The sequence below is a fragment of the Phalacrocorax carbo genome, chromosome Z (genome assembly GCF_963921805.1).
Source record: "Phalacrocorax carbo chromosome Z, bPhaCar2.1, whole genome shotgun sequence".
Taxonomy (NCBI): Eukaryota; Metazoa; Chordata; class Aves; order Suliformes; family Phalacrocoracidae; genus Phalacrocorax; species Phalacrocorax carbo.
In genome coordinates this window covers 28,151,134-28,170,747 of record NC_087548.1, presented here as the reverse complement: position 1 = coordinate 28,170,747, position 19,614 = coordinate 28,151,134, and the positions used below count along the sequence as shown (strand labels likewise).

Sequence of the window (19,614 nt, the reverse complement as noted above, 5' to 3'; positions counted from 1 at the left end):
TATATATACACACACCTCCATATATATGTATTTGTAGCAGAAAAAATTGTATAGCAGAAAAACCAAGAAATTACCAATTTGTAAAGGAGAATTGGGGTTTAATAAGTATCTATAGTCATACACTTATTCTTCCTGTGGCAGTTGTATTTACTGCAATTATTTTCCAATTATAAACTAGTGTGAACAAGAACATAATTGTTTTGTGTTTATTTACAAATTGTTAAAGTTTCTTTCCAAACTGATAAATGGTATACTAGAACTGTAAATGGGTTTGACAAATCAGTTGTCTTCAATAAAGGCAACAAAAAATCACAAAGGCCTGACACTGCTTTGCACAGAGATCCCAGTGATTTGAACAGGGGCAAGATCACTTCTAGTTTCTATTAAATATATTTTAAGTCATGAGACATAACTCATTTGTAGAGTATAAATAGGAAATCTTCCTAACATATATTATCCCTGCTGAACATGTTAGCTAGGAAAACCAGCTTCTCAATAAAAGCAAATAGAACAAAACTAGAACAAAATCCTTCTTAGCAAAGCACAGACAAAGCACCAGGAACTACTACTCACAAGTGTCAAAGACCATTATTTTTTTTACAGAATCATAGAGTGGTTTGTGTTGGAAGGGCCCTTTAAAGATCATCTAGCCTAACACCCCTGCCATGGGCAGGGACACCTTGCACTAGCTCAGGTTGCTCAAAGACACATGTAACCTGACCTTGAACAGGTCCAGGGATGGGGCATCCACAACTTTTCTGGGCAACTTGTTCCAGGGTCTCACCACCTTCATAGTAAAGAATTTCTTCCTTCTATCTTATCTAAATCTACCCTTTTTTTAATTTCAGAATGTTACCCTTTGTCCTATCACTACAGGCCCTGGTAAAAAGCCTCTCCCAGAATTATAAATCTCTGTTAACATGGTTTCCTTACACTCAATAGAGGCTAAATCCAGAGCGATCCTTTTCCCATGTGTTCTCAGTCCCTTCCAGTGTTGCTGGATCCAAGGAAAAGAGAGAAGAAGCTGTCTGCTTTGAATGTAAAGGGGACAAAAAAGGCAGACTGGGTAGGATAAATCAAGAGAAAACAAACATTGAAGACTGGGACTGGGTGCTGGCAGGAGAGCACTGGCTGCAGCAGAACCAGATGAGAGAAGGACTGACTGCTCCATAGTACTAGGGATCTGAGAGGGAAAACACCGTGGAGATCGGCAGCCAGCACATATGTACATGCCTGTTTGAAAGGGAGATTAGATAAAAAGCCAGATGAGAAGACTACAACTCACTGGACAAGGTGATTAGCAGAAGATTAAGCACCCATGAAGCAGTTTGTAACGGTAAAGTAAACAAAACAGTACTGCAAGTGAGACAGAAAGAGACAGGGAGGGAGTCTGGAGGGATGGGCTATGACTCTCCTGGTGCTGCAAGGAAGCTGAGACTAAGATGAGAAATCTGTAAACAGTCTTAGCTGGGTGGATGACAAACAGGAACTGTGTTTTGAGTATGGAGTAACTTATAACAAAGACACAAAAAAGAAAGGCCCTGAGAGTGTCAACTCAGACACCCAAAACTTCCAAATGTGTCTACCTTTACCTCTCTGTACTCCATTTTCCATCTGTAAAATGGGAACAATGCAGACCTCCTCAGCTCACAGTGATATATCATGACCATCACAGAAAGCCCACAAAAAGAATTTTCTCTTCAGATCAACATAGAAGAGAACATAGTCATAGCATATTCATTCAAAAAAGGAAAAAAAAAAACCAATAATTTTTTCACCAACTGAACACTGAGCATTTTGCAGACTGACTGAGGCAGAGGGAGCATTTGTGATGTAACTGGAGAACTGATCTAGAGGTGTGAATCAGGACTGAACACGTAGTTTTAATTTTGGAATTTGGCAAGTTGTGTGCTTGATTTTACAAACTTAAAAACACTTCTTAAATTCATATTTGTGTGGATAAATGGAAAAAACTGCTTGTCATTGCATTGTGCTTAATTTAGTTCTTGAAATCCCTGTTTGCAAAAAACAAAAAGAAGTTGGCATACTCCAAGTTTAAGAAAGGCTGGCAAATGAAAACACCCCTTTCTCACCCTGGATCACACCAGCACAGTACCACAAATGCATTTAGGTTAAGTAGCCATTATGCATCTTCCTACCCATCTGTCAAATGACAAAGTAAGGAACAGTAAAAAACATGGTGCACACAAAGCAACCTTATGAGCCAGGAGGAGTAACGCGGTGCACAAAACACCCCTCCAGCCCACTTCCATGCCAGCTTGCCCCCGGCCTGTGTGTCCCAGGACCAGCCTGCTCTGCTCCAGCAGCAGCTCGGCATCGAACCACGACCGTCTCCACATACGTGGCCACTCAAGCCCTACGCCTGGGCTTTACCCAGTTACAAGCTGGCAAGAGGGAGCCCCCGCGCTGCGGCCGGGCTCCCGCCGGCGGGTTTAGGGCCGGGTGACGGCCGGAGGGCCAGCTTGAGAGGGAGGGAGGTGAGGGCCGAGGCCACAGCACCTGCTCGGCCCCAGCGGCCACGGAGCGGGGACACCGGGCGTGAGGCGAGGTACCAGAACCCCCAACCCCCTCAAAGGAAATGGGGGCGTCCCCGCCATTTTGCGGCGGGCTCAGCGGACCCGCCGGTGAGACTCAACCCGCCATTTTAGGGACAGCACTGTAGTCCTTCGGGGGTGGGGGACGTGGTCTGGCTCGGCTCCGCCCGCTGCCTGGCTGGTAGCGGCCAGACCGCGCCCTCCGCCCCCTCCTAGCTCAGGTATCAGGTGAAACTGGTCGGGTGTGCGGGAGAGGCCAGTGGTGGCTGGAGCGCGGCGGGAGGATGGCTGGGCGCCGTGGGTTGTGCCTGCTGCTGGTGCTCTGTGCGCTGCTGGGAGCCGCCACTCCCGCAGGTGAGAGGAGGAGTGCGAGCTGTCGCCGACGGGTGCTAGAGCCGCCGCTGGGCTGGGGTCGGATCAGCAGGGGACGGCCGGCCGAGCCGTCCCCAGGCTCCGCGGGTGCCGCGCTCGTTGCCTGGTGCCTCGGCTGTGGGCTGGGCTGCGGGCGGCGCCGCCTCAGGCGGGGAGCGGTGCGGGGGCCACGGCTGGGCGCTCGGCGGGCGCGGTGGCGGGGCTGGACCGCGCCGAAGAGCAGGCTTTTGGCCGCGGCTGGGGTGCGGGGAGCCCGGGGTGGACTGGGCAAGGTTCCCGCAGGGTCGAACGGGTTCGGAAAGCTCGGACCGGTGGCTGTGGAGCTGCCGGCACCCGGCGGGAGGGCGCTGCCGGCCGGCCTCCGCGCCGGGTGGGGGGGCAGCAGCTCAACAGGCAAGCAGGCGGGCTCGACGTCCAGCCCCCTCGGGGCTCCTGGGGCGCACGGAGCCGGCGGGGAGGGCTGTGGGACCGCAGGCCCTGCGCGGGCGCATCGGTGCCGGACCTCATCTGGCTTTCGGCTAGCACCTGCCTAGAAGCTATATATAAACATAAAAAAATCTTAAAGAGCGTCTTCTCGCTTTTTTCCCAACTCCGAAAAGCTAGGATCGTTTTTTAATCTCAGTTCTTACCTTTGTTAGTTTGTATTATTGCTTATTGAACGTAAGTCCTGTTTGGGGGGGGGGTAAAAAAGTCTTACTAATATTTCCCTGCCTTAAGGTTCATGTTTCACTACCTTTTATAGTAAATCCCCGTTGGCATATGTACACATGCCTTTGCAATGTGTTCTGTATTTGTTCAACCTGGACTTTCTTACATAATAGAAGTATATGCTTATAGATTGTGTAAATATAGAAGCCAAGCTTACGTTAGGTCGTGTTTTCTCAACAAATAGATACTAGCTAGGTGCAAAGTTTGTTGTTCAGAGTTTCTGATATTAGGCTGCCTCTTAATATCCTACTTGTCTGACCTGGGGGATGCAGCGCGAGGATGGAGTTTGGAATCATCTTTGGGGAGGGAGTGAGTTGTCTGCTTAAAAATTTTATCTGGGTACTTGTTCTTCTGGAGTAGGGAGGTGAAATGGCCTGGAAGAGCGACCAAGAGAGATGCACTATAAGCCAGGGGACATGACTGTCACTGTTTTCCAACAGGCTAATGCCGTTATGGGGTTGTGGTGAATCTGAACTGCAGATCAAAAAATTAGGGTAATTTTAACCTTAGTCCTGTGTGGGTATTACTACCGTGACCTAAGCTAGTTAATTTGGATATTGTATCCTGCTGTCACTTTTGTGTCTGCAGGGTAGGCATAATGTTTCGGTATCCAGTGGGTTATATCTTCTGGACAAATGGGCAAAGGTGTTGAAACAGTCTTTTGTTGTGGGAGGAGAGTACGTTTTTCCCCCTGATGCCTGGGAAGCTTTTCCCGTGGGCAGATTAGCAAGTCAACTGCATTCTCTGTATGTGAGTCAGGCAGGGTGAAACTCAGCTTGGAAAAGAACTCAATTGTTGTGGAAAAGTGCAAGCACAGAAAGAGAAAGAAAAGGATTTACAAAATATAAATACCTATGAAAGGATTGTTTGCTTGGTGAGGGAGTGTTAACTGCAAAGAGAAATGGGACACTGAACTGTCTCCCTTTATGGGTGCCAGGTGGGCTAACACTGTGGGCTAACTGCCCAGTGTCTGCAGTCAGAACTTTTGAGGCTTAAACTACTTAAAGTAAGCAAAAAAGCAAGACTTGGTCTCACAAATCACCCATTTAGCTTGACTATGTCTTCATAAATAGAATAAAACAAACCTTTATCTGTATTCTGTCACTCTTGTAATACCAAGGCCTGCCTGTGGGTCATGTGTCGATCAATCCACTTTATTATAGCTTATTATTCTGTGTCACACTGACACTTTAAGCACTTTTTGGTGAGTGATTTTGTGGGGTTTGTTTGTTTGTTTTTTCAACCCAACCTATGAACATCAACTACAAAGCATTGTTTTGCTCCAATCACAAAACATTAATAAGAATGAAGTGGTAGTATTTGCTCTACCAGTTTTCTACAGTATAAGTCTCTGTAATGGAGTACAAATAGTATGACTGCAATTTGATAATATCAGCTACTTACTGATGGACAGCTGCTTAACATAGCACTGTACACCTCACTGAATTACAGTACTCTGAGAATTACTGTCAGCTTACAATAAAGGGTCTGTTTCCAAGCATTTGTAGGATCTATCTCAGCTAAGCTATAAGCCTATAAGCCTGCTCGGCTAATTATCATTTACATGATCTGATGTCTATGTAAGCTATGTTCTTCCAGCTGGTTTTATGGCTTCTAATATGCATAGCTCATGTTAGGGAGCTGGGATTTCTGTATTATAGGAGTAAACTTCACAATCTTTAACAGTATTGCTGACATAATCATATAGCTTGAAGATCTGAGAGCAGAATTAGTATAATTCTGCCCTATTGTAATTATACCACATATAGGCCAAAATTACTGTTTGGCATTTGAATTAATTTTCTTTAGGACTGTTGTACGCTGGTATAATTTACACTTAAGTCCTCATGTAGTCTACTGTGAAGATTTGTCTATGTCACTCTACTGGCAAAAAGTTTTTTTACACCTTGGTTTTCCAGTGAAGTGTGCCTGTGCCTGGAACCTGTCAAATCCTTGTTAACTGGAGCTAGGGTAACTTAATTCAAAACTCTCAAGAACACTGATATATGCTGTATTTTTATACACCTCTTTAGGAGGTCACACAGTCTAGACAGGATGCTAATGCTGTACATCTGATTTTTGCAGTAATAACTTGAACAGCTATCTAAAGTTATGCTACTTTTGAGAATCTATACTGGAAAACATACATACTTGTGCATTACATATTTCTTGTGTAAGAATTCTTTTCTTTAAAATGCAAGGTGTAAGCATTTTTCGTTCTGGAACTGTATCAAAGCAACCATGGCTGTCAGCTTTACCACCTAGCACTTTGAGTAGAAACTGCAGACATTGTCTGACCATCTTCACCATGAATGGGAAAGAGATCCCACATGACTGGTCCTGTTGCATGTTCATGCACAAAGTCAGTGTGTTCAAGTTCCAATTCAGATACAGTGTTACACTCATCTTCAATTTTTCTTAATTTTTCTGTTGATGAAGCCCTCTTTAATTCTTCAGAGTAAATCATTATGTGTAGTTTATTTTTAAAAAGAACAAAAAGTCTGTACTTCAATAGCAACAACGTATTAATTTTTTGGGTTTTGTTTTTGTTTGTTTGTTTTTTAGAGAGTAGTCGAACCAACAGTTCAAAAGGAAGAAGTTTTCTTGGCCAGAAAGTTCCAAGTACAAATAATGCCTCTAAAGAGTTATACGAAGTGGATGAATTTGCAGCAAAAGCCCTCACAGGAAAGCTGACTACAGTTTTTCTTCCTGTTCTCTACATCATTGTCTTTATCATTGGCTTGCCAAGCAACGCCATGGCGCTCTGGGTCTTTTTTTTCCGAACAAAGAAGAAACATCCAGCTGTGATTTATATGGTTAACTTGGCATTAGCAGACCTTCTTTTTGTTGTCTGGTTCCCGCTGAAGATTGCATACCATATAAATGGCAATAACTGGCTATTTGGTGAAGGTCTCTGCAAAGTACTTGTTGGATTTTTCTATGGAAATATGTACTGTTCCATTCTTTTTATGACATGTCTCAGTGTGCAACGGTATTGGGTTGTAGTGAACCCCATAGTGCATTCAAGAAAGAAATCGGAAATTGCCTTGGGCATCTCCCTTGCTATCTGGATACTTACTTTGTTGGGCACGATTCCATTGTATCTTGTTAATCAGACAGCATACATTTCAGATCTTAATATCACTACCTGCCATGATGTGTTGCCTGAAAGTGTTTTGCCTCTTCATATGTTCAGTTATTTCCTCTCACTTGCAATTGGACTCTTCTTAATTCCAGCTCTCATCACTGCTGTCGCTTACATACTAATGATTAAGACTCTGAATGCTTCCATCTCAGATATAAGCACTGGGAAGAAGCGAAAAAGAGCAATCAAACTCATTATCGCTGTCCTGTCTATGTATCTCATCTGTTTTACACCTAGCAATGTGCTGCTTGTTGTGCACTATTCTCTCCTCAAAACCTACCGCCAGAGCTATCTGTATGTGTCGTACATAACTGCACTGTGTCTTTCTACTTTGAATAGTTGCATTGATCCATTCATCTATTATTATATTTCAAAAGACTTCAGAGACAACCTTAAAAATGCTCTTCTTTGCCAAACTGTGCGAACTACGCGGAGGATGCAAGTGTCTCTGTCATCAGGCAGGTACCCCAAGAAATCAAATTCTTATTCTTCAAACTCAAATGGGACCACTAAATCAACCTACTGAGTTCAATCCTGGAAGACAAGTGACTTTTATTACTAGTGCTGAAAGGATGTGACAGGAGAGTTATTTTGTACAAGAGAGTCTGAAGAAACATCTTTGCTTTTTCATTACATTGAAGGCTGGATTTCAGAACTGACAGCTGCTTTCTACCCTGTGTAGAAATCATAAGCAGATTAATCCTGCCACTAGACTGGAAAAAAATTGTGACATTTCCAGTGCTCTGCAAAAGTCCTGCTGACTTGGAAGTGAGTCATGGCTGAAGACATTTTTGTTCAGTATCGAAGTTGTTAAAAAGCAAAATGTCACTGGAATGTTGTGTAGTGTTGCTGGTATATTTAATTAACAGAGAAATCTGTTTGGGCTTTAATTGTAATCCATTAAACAGTTGAACAGATTGCATATGTAGGACCTTGCTCTATGTACCTACTTACACTGAATGTTATTGGAAGCTGTAGACAGAAGGAAAGGAGAATCCGTTTCACCATCTTGGTGTGGGTCCAGCAATGTGAGTGCTTATTATCTTTAGTATAATATAGTTTGATATTGTTTTCCAAGTTTTCATGTTGTAAATATTAACATGGTGGAAGCCTGTAAGGTCACCCTATTGAGTTGACAAGCTGAACATGTTATCAGCTAGCACTGAGATAAAATGTTAGTTGAGATTATACACTGTTACTTAAAGCTTGCCTGTACATGATCTTAAATGGGGATATTTAACAAAGTTTTGATGAATAGCTATTTGATTTTTATATTATGTGCCTTGTATTTTTTAATATATCTAAATTTTTTTAATAACACATTTGAGTTGGGTGCTTTCTTTTATGCTTTTACATGCTCTTGAAAATGCTGAGTAGTTCAACTTCCCTGGTTTCAGGTAATAAAGATATTCCTAATAGAGAATTAGGAGTCTGACAACTGTAGCTGTAATGTCTAAATGGGTTAAGTAAAATTTACCTAATGATGCATTTCATTATAGTGAAACTGTTCCCTTATCTTATTAGCAGATAACTAAAACTAAACAGTTCAGAAATGGGAGGGAATAGTGAAATGTAAACAAACGCATTAACAAGACAGCAAACTTCAGCACCAGTGGATTTCTAATATATCTTAAATTCTCTTCCCTCACCCAGAATATTTGTGATGGCTCAGGGATAAGGAATCACATGTGCTTTTCTTCTGAAAAGCTGATGGGTATATGTTTGCTTGTAAGATTTAAATGCATTTTTTCAAATCTTGGAGTCCTGGTAAGTTTCACCAAGTTGTATATTGAACTTGCATCCAAGTGACTTGTCTGAGGCTTAGACGTAGCTGGGTCCCTACAAACACAAGCAAATGAAAAACCCTCAGTCCAAAAAGTACTGTGTGGCATCCGGTATATAGACAGGAAATATTCACCATTTCAATTATGGAGAGTAAGGAAGAGGGTAGATTGAACTGTAGGAAGAATCTGAGCAGTCTTGTACAGCTTAAAGGCTGCAAGTATTTACAAATTATGTTCTTCTGTGTGCTAGTCTGTAACAAGGTTGTTTTGCCCATACATAATAAAGACTAAGAGGTTTGTGTAATGTGTTTGATGTCTCATATCAAGTACTAATTAAGCTCTGTCTCTCCTTTTATCTGCTGTAGCCTTGTCTACTAACTCCTAGCAGGTGCTTAGTGTGAAACTAGGATGTTGTGTGGTGGTATTTCAGAGGATCAGAGAGTTTACAGCTCTTCAGATGATGTGGAACACAAATGATTCTGAGGCATAAAGAGTTTGCTCTTCCTGTTTCCTGAAAAAAAGCAGGGAAATAATAGCTTAGTTATTACTGAGCTGAAGATGTAATGCATCATTCTTGCTGGAAAATAACTATGTAAGAGGCCACAGTTCACTGAAAGGACTTGGGAAGAAGGGGATTGTACCATTTTCGAACTGCTGTCTGAACTTTTTCCTTAGCCTGTGTGTGATAAACAGAATATGAGAATGTCCTTTATGTTGCTGAGTGTGCTTCCTGCTCTGTATATGGTAGTGAATAACATGAAGGAAGGGCATGCAGTTTATGTGATTACAGCACTACCTACATCTGTCAGGAGTTCAATGGTTACAGGTTGTATATTGTAAAGATGATGAATTATCTGTGTGTGCCTATATAATACCACAAAGATAGCACTGATGATTCATGGATCACTTAAATTGCTGAAGGAGAATATCCTTAAGGTAGCCAGGGGTTTGGGGGACAGGATTTATTTCTTGTTATTTTATCAGAAGTACACCAAATAATGCTTGTATCTATGCTGTCACAATTTGTTCTTCCTTTCCTGTCATTGATGGGATTAGAGTTGGGGACTATCACACAATCAATTGTACCATTCCACTGCAGCTCATGTGAAGGGGAGTGCTAATCTCCTTGACCACTTCGCCTTTCTAGTATCCATCTGTGGATTGACAAAACAGGTGGTAAGGAGGAATCTTTCCTTTCCTACCTTCAGTAACAGCAAAGGTCTACCAATGATACATGTTAGAGTTGGATGTTACTGTAGCGTTGTTCAAAGCTTTTTGAGAAAAAGTTTTAACTAACAGAATGATTTATTTTAAAAGGAGGTTGTACTATGTGACAAACATTGGAGAATACTATTCAAGGAGCCCACAGTCATCTAGGTGAAGCTTATTCCTTTGTATTATGCTTACTGGGAGCTGAAAAATCTAAGTCTAGTTTGCTTTTATAATAGAGACTACTAATGTTCTTTGTGATTTTCCTTTGCTGTTTTGGTGATGCCATCTGGGTGTGTGTCTTTGGGAGGGAGGGGTACCTTGCTCTGCATCTAACTGTTGTGTGGTTAGGGAGCGAAGCAGCGAACTGGTACTGAGAATTTAATCATGCATCCAATTGCTTTTATGATCTGTATCTTCTAGATATACAATGCTGCAACTGTGTCTTTTTTGCTGCAACCCAAGTGCAATGAAGACTAAACTAATCTGCAGGTAAAGAGGAAAAAACTTTGTATGAATTGTTTTGCTGTGTTCTTTTGCTCTTGAAACAAGCAAATTTGGGGAAAGTTTTTGCATCTGTAGCTGCTTTGCAAATCCTCATTCTGAATTTAGTATGAATTATTTTGTTCCAATTAACACAGCAAGTAGACCAGGCTGGTTGTTCAATTGATTTGAATAAAGTCCTCAAATGGGCAATTGTGTGTCTGTGCAGCCAGGTAGTGATGGGGTAGGAACACGTAGCCCGGGAGTAATTTATGTGCACAATGTCATTGTTTCACAAACAACTCAAGCTTATGCTGCAGCTAAGAGAGGTAGACTAGTCTTTCCCCGACACCAACTGCTTCATCATACTGTTCCCTCCTGCTGTCCAGGATCAGTCCTGGGTTAAAGTTCTACCAGGAGGAGGGAGGAGAGTTTACGTTTGACTTGGAACAGCATTTGGCTGGTTCGCCAGATGAGCTCTTGCTCAGCACAAGACAGGGGGTCAGACTGTGTCTCTCACCACCAACACCTGCTTGCACTGTGCAACTACAAGGCAAGTTAAGGCACAGGAGCTGTGAAGCTGCTGCCTAACTTCGTAAGCAGCACAGACCATAGGAATGGCTCTGCTGGCTAATACCGAGGGTCCGTCTGGCTTGGCCTGGGTAATCTGCTTACTCATGCCTTTGAGGATCAACAAGACAGCGAGGTGTCAAGGGGTGTTTCAGAAAACAGTAGGCCTGCTGCATAAGGCACCTACCAACATACCAGATGCATGCAAGACGTAGCCAGGGCAGCTTTTTGTTTTGTACCATATGAGTCCTTTGTTGCGGGACTGTTGAAACATGCTCTGAAGTTGAGGAAAAAAGACATGAAGGCTGGGGGAGCTAAGCTCAAGGGCATCTGTGAGGGGGATTAATCTGTAACTCAAAAAGCACACAAAACACCAACAAAAAGAAGTTACAGGCAGTTACCCTGGGGAGGGGTAAAAACAGTGCAGGCATGTATCAAGTTCCCCACAGTACTCTCTCAACAGACAGCTATTTTCAGCATGAGAGTTTCATGAAGCCTGATTTGGCTGGTCTAATTATTAACACCTATTGGCTGTCTTGCTGTGAAAGTCAACCTCATTTAATTTGCTTTGAACCAGGATGCGCTATCCTCGTTTGGTGGTCCCTGGTTCTTACAGGAGAAGAGCATGTGAACAAGTCCCTAACCATCTTGTCCAGCCACTTGCAATTTTGTAGGCCAGTATCATATTCCCTTTCCCTCAGCTACATTTCAGGTTGAGGAATCCTAGCCAATTCAGTCCTTCCAGTACAGCCACTATTCAACACTATTAAACATCGTGTTTCCTTTATCTGAGAACTTCCCGTTCACGTGCACAGTCACCAAGCTACACAGTATTCAAGCCATGGATGGTACAGTGATGACTTCTGTTTTGCTCCATGTTCCTTTTGCAATAGCCCCTAACATTCAATTTTATTTTATATTTTCCCTGCTCTTGAGCACAGAGTTGATGTTTTCATGCAGCTGCTTGTAACTGCATCTCTCTCCTGAGTGGTTACATTTTGCAAGCCATAGTTCTCTCAGGCTATTATGTATTTCCCTCATACACCTCACTTTACAGTTACTTAACTAATCCACCAATTCATTGCTCAATCAGTCTTACAAGGTTCTTCTGCAATTCTTTGCAGCCTGCCTAAGGCCTTGCTGTCTTGACCTACTGTGTTATCAGCAAACTTCTGTTCCTCACTGCTCAACCCTTTTCAGACCATTTATATATGAACATGTAGAACTGTATAGGTCCAGCACCACACTGGTGGGTAACTGGTATTGTGAAAACTGACCATTTTTCTGCTACAGAATCACAGAATGGTAGGGGTTGGAAGGGGCCTCTAGAGATCGTATTGTCCAACCCCCCTGCTTGAGCAGGGACACCTAGAGCAGGGGGCACTGGAACGCATCCAGGCAGGGTTTTAATGTCTCCAGGGAAGGAGACTCCACAGCCTCCCTGGGCAGCCTGTTCCACTGCTCTGGTACCCTCACAGCGAAGAAGTTTTTTCTCATGTTTAGGTGGAACTTCCTGTGTTGCAACTTGAGCCCGTTGCCCCTTGTCCTGTCTTTGGACACCACTGAAAAAAGTCTAGCTCCAGTACCCTGTATTTCTTTTCTTGTAATCAGTTGTTTTTCCACAAGAGGACCTGCCCTATTATTCCATGGCTGCTTAAGTTTCTTTAAAGGTCTTTGATCAGGACTTTTGCAAAAGCTTTTGGAAATCCAGGTAGACTGGATCCACTGTATCACCCTTACCTCCACATGTATCTGGCCTCTACAGGCCAAAACTCTACAGGGTTGTTAAGCCCAGACTTCTCTTTACAAAAATTCTGGTGACTTTTCCCAGAAAGGTCCAGCAATTCCTTAGTGGTGACCCTTCTTAGACTCTTCACTAATTGCTCAGTACAGATATTGGGCTCGCAGGACTGTATTTCCCTGGACATCTCAGAACCTGCTTTTAATTATTGATTACAGTGTTGGCTCGCAGTATTCAAGTATAATTTTGGCAAGAGGCAACACACTTCTGTTACTAATACAGCAATTTTGTCCCTGAATTTTCTCAGAACTCCTCAATGAATACCATCTGGGCCTACATAGTTTAGCATTCATTTTGTCTAACTAACTGTGGTGTGATGACTGAGGACATGTAGCACATATCTAGACATGTAGCTGTCCTGGGAATCAAGCAGCATAGTACTTAACTACCGTAACAGCCCTTTGGGACTTGAGTTTAATTGCTGATGTATTTTATCTGTCATGGGCGCTTTGAACATGGTTAATATATAGCATCAATGTTAAATTCAGCATGAACACAGTAGTCATGGTCATTTTGATTCAAAGACAGTCAGGAGAGTGTGTGCTACCTACATTTTTTCTCGGGAGTGATAACCTTCTGTAGGCTCCAGGCACTGTTTGCTGGCAGGACCAGTACAACAGGCTGATTACATAGTCAGCAGTCTGTCATCTAGGCCAAAGGAGGTGGAGATGCTTCAGATAATGAAAAAAGACTAGTGATTGTGAAGGGTGCATTGAGTGCTGTGCAGAGGCACTGTGACAATTCGCTTGGATCCATCAGGACTCACTGATTCAGTCCTAGCTTGTGTGACTGGGGCTTCACAGTCATTTAAGTGTGTTTTCAGCCAGCTTCCCCAATGATCTGGCTGGCTCTTTGGTAGCTGGGGAAAGAGGGAAAGGCATATCTGTCTGCATGTACATGGAGGTAGGTATGTTCACAGTTGCACTGGAGTTCATAAACCACCTGGGATTGCTCATGTGGTACAAACACCAGAACAGAGCCACCTCAAGGGTACCAAGGTCTACCAGGGGTTATCTCTGCCGTAACTGAGCTACAAAATTCTGTCAGAGCCAAGCTCCAGTGTCTACACTTCAATATAGAGGCTGCATGCCCAAATGCAAAGGTAATTAAAGCGTGTCCACTCCAGTCTCTAGGTGCCCTGCTTCCCTGTTAGATGCTGCCAGCTGTTGGATGCTGCATGCAACCTGTGTTGGCCTGATGCTCACCTGGGTATTGTGTTTTGCCACAGCACAGTGCACCCATGGGAGAGAACCAGTGCAATCTCTGACCACTAGAGCCATGTCAGCAAGAGCCGTAATGTAGCTGTAACCCAGAGGCTGCACCTTTGCTGATAAAACTTGCTCCATCTTGTTTGCATGGTATTATGATGATGGTTGTAAAGCACAGTCTTGCTGCTGAAGTTCCATCTGTGTTTGGAGTGCTTTACCAGTTCAGTCTGCCGATAGCACACTCATCACATGGGCTAAGCTTTGTTCCCTTGTTTGTTTTGAAGGTGTTAATAATATGTAGTATTGAGCATTAATGAGCTCTGTGGAAACAGAGGACAAGAGGGATGTTGTCTGTATTTTATAGCAGTTCTAAAAATTAACATACAGTAATTTTTAAGGGTGGCAGGATTTTAATTGCCAAACCTTACATTCATCAAGTGACAAGTGCTGTGACTGAGAACAAGCATGAGCTGGCACATGAGTGATGTTTCTCCATTGCAGTTAGCAGCTACATTTGGTTCACCAACTGCACTCTGGCTTTGTGTCTCACCTTAAAGAAGCAAACTGCTGGGAACTGAATGTTCAGCATGTTTGAGATTGAAACCTTAGGGCAGTTTGTTTGATTCCCCACCACCACTACAGCGCTTCCAGCTCTCCACTGCTGGAAGGAAGCAATGCATGGACATGATGCAGTGGGGAACACTATTAGCGTTCATGCTTTCTCTGCACTGAGTCTGAATTCAGGACGGTATGTACTCCTGGTGCTGTGGTTTAGCAGCTGGGTTCATGCTTCTCCAGGCTGAATGTCTGCGATGGGGACTGTGCTGTCACATAATCCTGTGGACTGTGGGATGCAGGGAGGTAGGCCCCTTTTGCATGGGGCCTGTGTCTGTATTTCTGAGCACTTGGGAAAAGGGAGTAATTTAACATGGGAAAACAAAGGATATGCTGCTTCTTTGGATAGGCTGACCCACTGAATAAGAGGAAATGAAGGAAATAATTTATGTGTAGAACATAAATTTAAAAAATGCAATGGGTTGAGGGAGTTTCCTCAAAGTCCTGAGAGTCTTCGGTGTCAGGCATTGGCAAAAGCCAGGGAGATATGAAGAAAACACAAGAAGTCAACTCAGCACTGTTGGCTGGGGTGGGAACACCATGCTCTCTGGATTTAGCTGGCAGTGACTCAGGTCTAGTGCATACTTGCAGTTTGACACATCATGACTCCTTGACATTTCATCTTCAAATCCCAGTCAGGCAAACCCATCTGGCTTTCTGTGAGCAGATAAACTGGGTTACATGGTTCACAGTGTAAAAATATCAAGGCCAAGCCCATAGCACTAATTCAGGACGTGTTGGAAGTAAGTAGTACTCTGTCACATTCAAATGAAGTTGCCTGCTTTTGGTCAAAATCACTAATGTCTCTCCGTTAACTTCAGGAATACAACTCCTTCAGGACTAACTTCAGGATTTGGACTCAATGATCCTTGTGGGTCCCTTCCAACTCAGGACATTCTATGATTCTGTGAACTGGAAACACTGGAGGTGGCTGTATTGAGGTGATGATATTTGTGAGCTGGGGTGGAGGGTGCTGTTGCTGTGAAGAGTGATTTGGTGATAAAATGCATTGCTAAAAAGAAGTTATGGAAATTATGCTTTGTCATAATTTATGAAGATTGTGTTGTGGATATTATTCTGGTTGCCTGGAAGCTCCCCATGTCACTACATGTGGTTAAATTGGTAGAGTTGTGAATACTACCATAGTAGCTGGTAAGACAATCCTCAGTGTCTGAGTTGCTGCCAGACCCTGGCTGAGTAGCCAAGACTGAGGAGCATCGCTCAACTCCCAGATTCTGCTGACGTGAGTTTTTGGTTAGCAGAGCCGGTGAGGGAGAGCACAAAGAAGCTCTCTGAAGGTGATGGCTGGTAAACTGTTCATGAGGAGGCTGTTTGGTCTGATGTCTCTGAAGAATGCAGATAGCTTTGTTAAGGTTTGCTACTGACGGATGCAGAGCTGGCTTCAGCATTGACAAAACAGCCCAGGGTGAGCTCTGCAGAATTAAATTCTGCAGCAGGAGCTGAGAAGGGGCTGGAGAAGGAGAGGTGCTAGGAGAAATGGGTAAGCAAGAGTCCTTCCACAGCTACCTTCACTTTGGTTACTGTGTTATGGCAGGGCATGAGCAGGTGGATAGGAGAGGTCATGGCTCTAGGACGTAGGACAGCACAGAGTGGAGATACCTCTGCCAGAAGTAGGGAAATGGAAATGCCCAACTCTTCTGCTAAGGTCACAGCTTCCACTGCCTACACCTCAAATCAAGATAGCAGAGATTTAGATAAGAGAGGTGTCAGCAGCTCTGTTGTTTAAAGATCCCTTGTCTTCCAAATGTGGTTTAATTTTAAACAACATTTGGCATGAATACCAACCCTAAAGTCATTGCTGGTTGCAGGTACCCAAAGGCACCGAACTAGACCTGTCAGATGTGATCAGGAAGCACTATGGCCTGAGGACCACTGAGGAGCTTCTCTACTTAGTAGGGTCGCTGTACTGTGCACGTGGCATATACCCTATGCCTGCTAGTGCACAGTTTCCCTTAGCATGAACTCATGGTGCCTTTGTGCTGTGTAGTTCATTCCCTCTTCAAAGGAGAACGAGCTCCTCACTGTTAGTTTGCACTTGGGATAGGAGTGAAGACACACATCGCTGCTTTGGTATCTAAGAGTAGGTAGGTATGGGTAGGTAGGTAGACATCTGTGGAGGGTAGTTCAGTATGTCTAACCTAGCAGCCTCCCTCCTTTCTCCCAGAGCATCCACTTCTCTACCACCTACATGAGGAGCCAAAGCTGCTGCATTGCAGACAGAGATGCAAGCATCTCCTTGGCTCTTGGCGTTTTCATGGAGTAGAGCATCCACCTTCAATTTACATCCTCACTGTTGCATATTAACCTCCTAGCTTCAGGAGATTTGCAGTACAGGGAAATTGTATCATCTCAGCAGGCAAAGGACGCAGAGCATGATGTGGGAGCATGGCTTCTCAGCCAAGGGGCAGAGCCACGTGTCACATACCAGCCAAGCTGTCTGCCCAAGCCCAGGGAGATCAGTGGTATTCAGGAGCTGGCTGAGGACTATTTGTCAGCTGGGGAAAGAATTTTACATATAGAGTCATGTACTGCTTCGTTTTCTGAAAAACTGCAGAAAGAGCTGATACTGTGATTAAAGACTCCCTCTTCTGTTCGTAGCTGCTATTGCACATTTTCTTTAACAAATATACAAATGCAAAAGACTTAATCCAAGTTTCCCTGTGCTGTGCAAATGGTTTTGTAATTCCTCATTTCAAAACACACATATATATCTGATGTTAGAGAAGGAAAAGAAGTTAACTGATAGTATTAAATATCCCTGCTAAGCTTGGGATTGGAGAAGCAGATTGCTAAGGAGAGACACGGGGCTCCTGGAGAGTATCTTTTGAAGTAGGATATTCTCACAGTATCTTCTAGCATCCCTTATTTTTCTTGGACCTTAAACATTGTTAAAGCAAAGTCTTCCAAGCAGAATCTTGTTTGAAGAGGAAGAGGTGTTGTTGTTTATCTCCTGTAATACCTAGGTTTCTGAAATGATATGACATGCAGAAGTTTATTGCCAGCAATAGCTGATTTTTAAAGTTATTTTTGCAGTGTCTGAGCCCACATGAGTTTTGCTAGAATGGAAATGTTGCTTCATCTGCAAATGTCTGGCTGTAACTTAATGCGTGTTTACCATGGCCATCATAGCTACAAATAACTTTGTGCTGCAAGACTCAGGTGAGAGCGTGATGACCCAGGCTGCTTCACAAGAGTGGACTCAAGTAAGAAATAAATGTATTAAGTAAGGAATGAATATCCTCCACCCTTTGAGCAAATGCAGAGTCCCATTTGTACCCTTTTTTTACTAGCATTTCATCTTCCACAGTGAGGAATTGTAATACTCTTGCAAAATGCTGTAAGTGCACTCGGTTTGGTATCAAAGGCAGGTCAGAGGCTCATCATGTCAGGTGAGTCAGGGACAACTGAGAGTGCTGGACCTGTCCCATCATGGGGGCTGCATCATTAGAGGAGTTGGTGAGAGCACCTGCCTTTGATTTTACCTCAAACTTCTCTTGATAGTGAACTGAAGAATGAAGAATGAGGAGTGCCTGGACTCAGTCCCCTGATAAAAAATGTAGATAGTTTGTAATATCATCATTTAAGAGCTTTCCGTGAGTCAGCAACGTGTGTAATTTTAATTGTTGGAAAGTAGTTGTTCATTCACTCTGTGAGTGGCATAATTTTACTTAGATAACCCTTAGAATAAAAGACATCAATGCCAGTTACACTTGTTTCAGTGACTGCTAGAAGACAGAACGTGTGCCTGTAATTAATGAAGGTACCATTAGAGCACTGTACAGTTAAGGCAGCAATCACTACTGAAATGATACTCATTTCTGCCATACTTCTGCCACAGTATGACTCCAAGGAGTCTTCACAGCCTCAGGTATTTGAGATAACTTCTTTCTATGTGAAAACAAGGATATTTACAGTTTTGTACCAAAAAGAACATAGTTAAACACTCAACACAATGGAAACAAAGTGGTAGCATGTACTTGCTCCTGAGAACCTGCCAGCCTTTTGTATCTGTCAATTACCCCAAGAAATAGAAATTCTCTAGAAAAAGAGAGCAAGGAAGGAGGGTGGTATCATCATCATGCTTTTTAGTTCAGGGATGACAATGCTTTGTATTATCAAAAGTACATCTGAAATCTCATTTAATACCAGTCTCAGCATTTGTGTCAGTGTATTGTCCTGCCTTCTCTGGAAATACCAGAGGGATGAAGAACTTTTAAACAACTGCAGAACAGTTAGTTTGGAAAAGACTTTCCGTAAAGATAAAATCTGATTTCACTCTAAAATCACTGCAAAAAATGCAGAAAAATACTTGCAGAGGAAATAAAAGCTTAAACTAAAAAATGTTGCACATTATATCAGTCACTGACATTCTGCTTTTTGTAGCTCAGACATCCAGAAATATATGCCTCTTAGAAGGTACAGTATAAATGTTATTAAAACTTTTAGGGATAATGAATGTAGAAAGCTCACCAGAACCAGAGGGTTTGAATGCAACCTGTGTAACATTCTGTGGCTGAGAGAGAGTTTAAACAGTGTTATGTGACTCTTTGAAGTAAAGAGAAGACTTGCTGATCAAAGGTGGAATATTGTTTGGCATGGCAGGGAGATGATGAGAAGGAAGCCCTGTGAATATAGCACCAGCTCTTTTCAAGGCTTTGTTATAGGGCTACTTGGAAAATGGGGTAAGAGCAACAAAACATTACTCATCCTTTTAGAAAGCAACAGAGCTGTAAATTTCTAAGTGGTTTTGTGCACAATTGCACTGTTTTCCACAGCAGGCATGATGACTATTTTTAGTGGCACACAGTCAAAGTAGATAATTGCTCTGTGGGCTTTCTATCTGTCAAAACTTTTACTCACCCATTTTAACTTACTTTGGTGATTTCATTCCATTTTATATCCAAATTTTGATAGCATATTTTAACCATAATGTGTATTGGTTGAGTAGTAGTTCTGCAGCCACTTATGTCTACTTCTTCTCTTCCAACATCTATCTAATGTCTTTGTTTTTACGCACTGGAGATGTTTGCTGAATGCAGTTCCATTCAGACTACTTCTGTGCCTCTAAGATACTGGACTTGAAAGTGAGCTAACTCATCAGCCACAAAAAACAGGCTTCCCATAGCAAGATCATGGGAAATGA

The 19,614-nt window shown here is 42.9% G+C and overlaps 1 protein-coding gene across 3 annotated transcripts in view; it reads left to right on the top strand.

The window, feature by feature from the left end:
• Positions 1-2,672: 2,672 nt before the first annotated feature.
• Positions 2,673-19,614, top strand: part of CRHBP (corticotropin releasing hormone binding protein) — a 50,693-nt gene continuing 33,751 nt past the window's right edge. Inside the window, exons 1-2 of one of the 3 annotated variants that reach the window (XM_064437800.1) lie at positions 2,687-2,909; positions 6,201-8,100. In XM_064437800.1, coding sequence (XP_064293870.1) covers positions 2,840-2,909; positions 6,201-7,306 — 1,176 coding nt within the window. In that variant the 5' untranslated portion in view covers positions 2,687-2,839 and the 3' untranslated portion in view covers positions 7,307-8,100. Of the gene's footprint in view, positions 2,910-6,200; positions 8,101-19,614 lie in introns of those variants that run through there. The other 2 variants (XM_064437799.1, XM_064437801.1) reach the window with 2 other exon arrangements.